The sequence below is a fragment of the Montipora foliosa genome, chromosome 12, assembly GCF_036669935.1.
Source record: "Montipora foliosa isolate CH-2021 chromosome 12, ASM3666993v2, whole genome shotgun sequence".
In the NCBI taxonomy this organism is placed as follows: domain Eukaryota; kingdom Metazoa; phylum Cnidaria; class Anthozoa; order Scleractinia; family Acroporidae; genus Montipora; species Montipora foliosa.
Genome location: NC_090880.1, coordinates 31,802,749 through 31,810,248, shown reverse-complemented (window position 1 = coordinate 31,810,248; position 7,500 = coordinate 31,802,749). Strand labels below are relative to the sequence as shown.

General features: G+C 41.0%; 1 protein-coding gene across 1 annotated transcript in view; it reads left to right on the top strand.

Annotated features, from left to right (window-relative positions):
• Nucleotides 1-7,500, top strand: part of LOC137980293 (uncharacterized) — a 28,607-nt gene that overhangs the window by 20,522 nt on the left and 585 nt on the right. The window contains exons 20-25 of the mRNA XM_068827691.1: nucleotides 705-801; nucleotides 1,238-1,280; nucleotides 2,126-2,205; nucleotides 3,972-4,049; nucleotides 5,086-5,163; nucleotides 6,947-7,500. The exon at nucleotides 6,947-7,500 is cut by the window's right edge and continues 585 nt beyond it. Coding sequence (XP_068683792.1) covers nucleotides 705-801; nucleotides 1,238-1,280; nucleotides 2,126-2,205; nucleotides 3,972-4,049; nucleotides 5,086-5,163; nucleotides 6,947-7,069 — 499 coding nt within the window. The 3' untranslated portion in view covers nucleotides 7,070-7,500. The remainder of the gene's footprint in view (nucleotides 1-704; nucleotides 802-1,237; nucleotides 1,281-2,125; nucleotides 2,206-3,971; nucleotides 4,050-5,085; nucleotides 5,164-6,946) is intronic.

The window sequence follows — 7,500 nt, the reverse complement described above, 5'->3', positions numbered from 1 at the left end:
GAAAGCTGAGTCGGTTTGAAGCTCTTTCTTTGCGCGATTGATAGACTTTTAGTCACTTGTATCCACGTGCTACAACACGTTGCAAAATTGGTGAGACACTCGGTTAAAAAAATCCTTTTCAAGCTTTCAATACCCGCCGGATCTAGAATTCTAACCTTGCCCGCTTCCCCCTTCCCTTTCAACATTGATTGGGGGGGGGGGGGGAGGGAAAGGGGGGCTGCAGTGTGTGAGATATTAGGGAGCTTAAGCACGCGCGTTCTTAAGAGCGGACGTCAACCGGAAGAGAAAATTTCGCGTGCCAGGACAGTGGTGTCTCCCAAATTTTTATACTAATTATCTCTAATGGATAAAAGATACTTGGCAATGTAAATATGGTTGTGTGAAAACAGGTTAAAAGGGAAAACAGCACACTTCCGGTTGCCGTCCGCGTCTCAAAAACGCGCGTGCTTAAGCTGCCTATTATGATAAATTAATAACGCCCCAAGAAGATAATGTGTCTCCACTATTTTTGCAACTCGTTGTAGCATAGATAAGTCGTGATTATTGGTCGTCGGCCGGTCGACTGGAAGAAGACTGTCATATTGTGTAGTCTATTACTCTAGGATCATGAAACTAGAGGCCTCAACTAGCGGTACAACATGTGACTAAGTAAGCTCTTCAAATGTTTGATTTTCGAAACACTTTTTTTTTGTTTTTCTGTGTAGTTTTCTGGGAAAAGGAATGATCAAGGTGAAACCGCCCGCGGTGTGGCAAGCGGTCCGAAATCCCATGACACGTTATATGTACGATAGGATGCTCAAGGTAACTATGAAAACAAGCGTTTGAAGCTAAGGAGAAGTGCGTGCGTGCGCAAAATCCAGGAGCGTCATCCTCTGGTGGGCCGCATTTTTTTGCGCTCATTCGAACGTAAATTTCGATCGCTTTCCGATCCTTAGAATTACTATAGAGGGACCGATCGTTGTCTTGCAAGACCTGTGGCCATACTGATTCATTTAAACAGAGGACGGATTTTGAATGAGAACTTAAAAAATCCATGATGATGGAATTTTCTCTTCGACACAGCCTGTCGTTTCTTTGTTGTTTTATTTCAAAATTGCTTAAACTGGAACTATTTATGCATACAGTCCTTCTTGAATAGATATCATTTTGTGTCGTTTGTCATTATTAGTTACTCGCGTTGGGGCAGTTGATTTAATTTTAAAGTTCTATTCCCTTGTCTTTTTGTTTTATCCAACAGAAAGCAAAGATTGTTCGGCAAATTGATGACCAAACAAAAATTTGTGAGTAAAGACAGGACTGATTTACACTGATCGTCATTTCATTATCTACCCTGTTAGCGTGATTACCCGCTGGCAGCAAGTTTACGCGCTATTGTAAAGTTTATCACTAAGTCATAAGAGTGAGCTGCTTCAACAGGAAGTCATGGCATAAATCACATGTATACCCCTTTGAAACACATTACAGTTTAAAAGTTACCTTGTGCAGTATTCTGTACACCAGCAACTGGAGCTGACACGGACGGAGCTTATCCCTGTTTGTTCAGCATGAAGCGGTGGAGAGTATTGCTGCACGGTCCCCCCTGGACGGAATGCTGGTTCCTCGCAGGGCTACCTCCTGTTGTTTGTACACCTGGGTAAAGAGAGAGACAGCGTAGGGAAAAGTTTCTTTTCTAAGGAAACAAGGCGATGACAGAGCGAGGCCTCGAACCAATGCCCCTGAGAGCGGAAGTCCGGCGCGCGTACCCCTACCCCCCGGTGTATACACACAATACTAATATTATTAATATACTACCGTTTCACATATTTATTTCACAACTCAGATTGCGCATTGCATGCCGTTGTAAAAAACCTATGCAGATCTCCAGTTCACTTGGTATCTATCACCACTAAGTTCTTTTCCTTTTAAATCAGGACTTGGAATCCAAAGGTTGTGATCCAAGTCCTCATCTGACCACTAGCTGCGGTTATCTGGGGTATTTCTTGGTAAAACTCTTCTGTTCCACTTTTATAGCCAACTGAGTTGTTTTTGACTTGCTGAGAGTCTTGAATCTCTAAGCTCATTTGTTCCATTTGTTCCATTTGTTTCTGTAAATAAATCTTTTTTTTTTCCATGTTTTTGCGTTTAGCCTATTTTCATCACGAAACCACGCAGTGTTTTGTCAAACAATCTCGAGACTTTGTTGTTTTGGTTGCGGAGAGAGTTGAGGTAAGTACTAAGATTAGTGGTCGGCTTGCCTCTCTCTTTATGACATAGATTTTGCCAAGTCTAAAACCGGAGCTCCCGGGTTATTTATTCTTAACCTGACTTAAGCCTGCGATCCAATCGAAACCCAGTACCTGGTCAGCGATCAACTTAAAAGAAAAACAGCTGACCTCGATGAGCTCTAAACTTGAGCCCGCGATGTGGTCACGAAATACTGGTCACATTGGCATACAAGGAGGGGTGGACGTACGGTCATGCGGTGACCAAAACCAAAGTTTTCCGCACAGATGGGTTACCATATTTCTAACCCATGGTGCTCTGCGGGCGCGTGCCGAAGGCGTGCGGATTTAACGGTAATTCCCTGGTTTTGCATTGCGTAACCCTGCTGCGCATAATTTCTTTCGTCTCTCGCGCTCGCGCACATTTGATGAAATGGCGGATTTTCATTGACGCCAAGCTTAATCCGTCAAGGAATTGCTATGTTCTCCTGAACGAGTTCGGTGACTCCCATTTTTGTGTCCTCATGGAGTAGTAAAAAAAAATAAGAAAAAATCTATTGCCAATTTTTTTGGCAATTTCATAAAATTGTACGGAAGGAACCATTACGAGTCGAACAGCCCATACTCGAGTTAAATCCATTCTGGAGTGTTAAGTACTCAAAAAGACATTGAAATACATTTTTCAGGGACTTATGTGAATTAACCATAGAATGACACGAGGCTCTGCGTTATATAATTGATTACATTTATAAAATCGAGCTAAATTTGTCCAACATTGGGGATTCGCGGCAATTGTTAAAGTGCCTTAAATATCCTCATTCGTCAGCGTCGTACCATAGATCCGATTTTAATAAGGTGATTCCCCAGAAATAGAACCTGTCATAGATTTCAGATGAAAGTTCGCACACTGTTGTAAAAAATGTACAAAAGTGTACTAAGGGGGGGGGGGGGGGGGATCACCGTGCTTGTTCCATGGTACGACGCTAACCAATAAGGCTATATATGGCAATGAAAATCCGCCATTTTATCAATGTGCGCGAGCTAAATCGCGCGCTAATGACGCAAGAAATTATGTGCAGTAGGTTTGCGCAATGTAAAACCAAGGAATCACCTTAAGCCGCTGCTGAAACGTTCCCATCATGTTGATCATTGTGTGGTAGTGCTATCACATGCCATAATGGGTCACGTCCAGCCAACATTTTACGCATCATTTATGTGTTCGGTAGTCGTTAAGGGTTGAAATTTTCATTCGCTATTTTCACAAATCCCATAATACAGTTCATTTTGGGGGGTTATTTGCACTAGAACAATGGATATCCAGTTCACTGAAGCATGATACAGTCCCAAGAGTAAATAACTTGTATTGTTTTTATGCAAACAACCTCCCAAAACGTATTGCATTATGGAAATGTGAAAGTAGCGAATGCCAAAAAAAAACCCGGCTTGAACTCGGTTCTCTGCAAGTACCTCTCAACTGACGACGCAAGCTAGCGAAGACCTTAAATTTAAATGTATTTAGCTGATATAGGTACCTGTCGTACTCATCAAGTGCTAAACGTTCTTAGACCTAAATTTCGCTCTCTACGCAGACAACCTTGCGGGGGCAACTTTTTTATCTTACGGCTTTTCGCAGTCTTGATTTTTGCCGAAGTTGTAAACATGACAAAGGGGTAACTAAATAAGACATAACTAAACAAGCCAGCAAAATTTCCGTGTTCCGTATTTCCCGAGAAGCAAAATTTCATTTGAAATATTAAGTTCTGCTTTTAGCCCGAGAGATACATTGTTTCTGGTGTGTCAGTGGATTTACCAGAAGTTCCACCTACCAAGAACATTATCAGAGGAAAGGTAAGGACCTTGTTTCTAAAAATAAGTCATTTTGTTGAAAGATATGTTTTGAATAAAACTGAAATAGGATGCTGCATTTTATGGGGAAGCTCGCTTTATCAAAAGAGCAGCTAGTGAACTATAGAACTTTGTACAACTCGACCCTGACTTTCATTCAAAACTGGACGCTCCGTGAGCGTAAACTCGTTTTGTCTGTGGTGCATCTTACACAGAAACAGAGAGCACTGAGTTGGGTGGTATTGAAGGCTCTAAAAGGGGATTTTCTCAGGAGTAATGCCGAAAATAAAAAGTCGGAAAAAAGAAAAAAGCCTAGGAATCCAATAGCTACTCCTGGTAACTCCTACAATGGAAGAAGCAGGCTACGGGATCAAGCTCGAATGCGGCATATTTCTCATCATCCCCTGGAGCTGCTCAGTCTGTAGACGAAACAGTACTTGTTTTTTGTTTTGTTTCCTGAGAAACGAACCGTATCTATTTTGACTGCGGGATGAATGAGGCTGAGTGGCCAATCAAAACAGAGTTTGCTGAATTGAAGATCTAAAGATCTATGAGATCCAAAACAAACTTGCGAACACATGAACCTGAATTATCGCAAATCATAATGCTCACAAACACAAACGCGAAGGAAATGGTTAATAAATATGAAGTGTTTTACTATCTGAATGATTTTGGGTTAGATTAAAGCGATTATATTTTTGAAAAATCTTCGTGTTAATGAGTAATATGGACAATCTTCGCACTAGTAAGTCGTAGCAATAAATTGGGTTAACCAGGAACCACTTAAAGAAATATTGTGGGCTTCCCAAATAAACTTCATTTTACAAAAGAATGACAAAACAAATCTTTTTCTGACGTTAAAAGCTATGGCTACCTATTAATCATTTGTCAGAAAGAACACGACTAAAAATTTCTGTCATCTTTATACATCTTTTCCATTCAGTTCCGACAGGGAAAAAAAACGGCGAAATTCTGCTCGTATTCTTACTGGAATGCCTATGGCAACCCAGTAATGAAAACAAATACGTTTGTCTTCCAGATTCATTCGAGTGGTTGGATTATTGAGCCTGTGCTACAGAATGGCCAGCTGTATTCCATGGTGTCCTACCTTTCTCAGGTAAGATCGTCTATGTAAAAGGCGGTTTTTTTTAGAAACTGGGTACGATTGCTTTGGATTTTCGCATGCGATCAGCTTACGCCACGAATTCACTACAAATAGTGTCATGTAAATAATATCAAGACACCCTTGCTACAGACGTTCACGAATGTAAATGGTCGAAGTTTTGGCTTCCTGCTCTTCAGTAATTGTCTTAGAAAGTCGTACGCAAAAATCGTACAGTGTTAATTCACATAATTGTGCTTTTTGACTCCCCTTAGATTCAAATCTTTCACGATTCATAGAAAACACGGGTCTTTTTACATCGTAGAACTAATGTCAGGTAACCCACCTGAAATCCAGGCCATCCCCTGTATACGTTATTGGTTCTTTGATCGTTACACTTCTAAATCGCATTCGCTAAGCTGACAAGGACCAGAAAACGAGAGTGTTTTTTTAAAAGAGCTTTTGCGCTAACGGATAATATACGAGATAAACTAAGAATAAAGCCAGGATCCGAGCCAGGATCCGAGCCAGGATCCGAGCCAGGATCCGAGCTAGGATCCGAGCCAGGATCCGAGCCAGGATTCGAGCCAGGATCCGAGCTAGGATCTGAGCCAGGATTCGAGACCTAACCGAGACCTAACCGAGACCTAACCTAACCTAACCAAGACCTACCCTAACCCTAACTAGACTTAACTAGACTAGAACCAACGCAAATAGACCTAACCTAACCGATTCGAGACATAACCTAACCGAAAGATTCGAGAATAAATAGCGGAGAAAGCTCCTCATAGCTCGAATCCTGGCTGGAATCCTGGCTCGGACCCTAGCTCGAGTCCTGGCTCGGATCCTAGCTCGAATCCTGGCTCGAAGTTTAGGTATCCTCATAATATACTGGCTTTTGTATCCCCATGCAATGTATACAGCTTTAAAAAGATCCTGTTGTGATCATCTTGTGGTATCAGCTGGCGTCAGCCCCGTCTACATTACAACGTTTTCAATCATTTTAACAAGTGTCCTTTTTTTATCCATCAACACCAAAACCCTTGCAAACGTCGGATAAAAACAGTTATTAATACGTTTTCGTTTGAGTGTGTGTATTCTCCTGTGCGTTTTCACCTCTCATCAGCACTAAATGTCGAATACTGGAACGTTGATGAAAACGGGAACTTGAAAACATTTTTAGAAGTGGAGTATTTTTAAACTGAGCGCAAAACACTCCAGTTGTAAGTATGGATAGGAGAAAACGCGGGAGAAGTTTGAAAACGGTGAAAGAAAAGGAAAATGTGCGTTAAAAGACTGACAAAGGAGGCGTTAATTGTTCAATGTTGCTCTGAAAGAAGGAAAGCCCACTTTAGGAGCCTGTACACTGTTTCTATGGTGATTGAAACCACGGTTGTGACTGGTTGATTTAAGCTACAACTTTGAAAGTGATAGACTTGTTGAACTGTCCGATAACAAACTATCCGAAAACAACTGTCCGATAACAACTTGGCAAGTGAATTAGTGGAAAAAGGAGTTTTTTTTGCCAATCACAATCGAGGAAATTGTAACTTTTATGATTATACTTTTTATATCATTTTTGGTCCCTCTTTTTATTCATTAAGTATTAATTAACACTTAGATTACATTGGCGTCATCGTTTCCAAGCGTTTTCAAAACGTTGCGTTTTTGTAAACGTTTTCCGCATTCTTCGTTTTTAAGCGTTCTATTGTGGTGGTGTAGCGGCCTCAGTAACTTTTAATAGGCAGCGCTATTTTCTTATGTACAAATTTAACATAGGGTCCATCTTTCTCTTTAGGTTGATTTCGGAGGCGCTATCCCCACAAGTATTCTGAATCACATCGCCCGCCGTCAACCCCTTTGTATTGCGTATCTCAGGGACTATTTACTCAAGTTTGAAGATAAGAAGCCCAATGTCTGAGATAAATACAGATTGTGTCAAAGCGGATTACCTACAAGACACCACTAACAACACAAGCTGGAAAAAAAACTAAGACATAATATCATGGGCCACACTGGTGTGGTGTGTTCGAACACTACAGAATAACAAAGCCTAGTTCCCACTAGCGACATAACGATCATAATCATAATCATAAACACGAACATAACGCTGTTATGTCGCTTATGTCTTAGTGGGAACGTCCAGAAACATAATCATAGGCGCCCTTATGATCAACATAATCATAATCATAAGAAAATTATCGACCATTTTCTTATGATTATGATTATGGCTTTGACTATGACTATGTCGCTTTTCTTTGCAGTGGGAACGCGAAAATCATAACGACTTAATAAGAAACATAATGACGCAACGTTTTCATTGTGTTTTGGCCAATTAAAGTCTAGGACCAG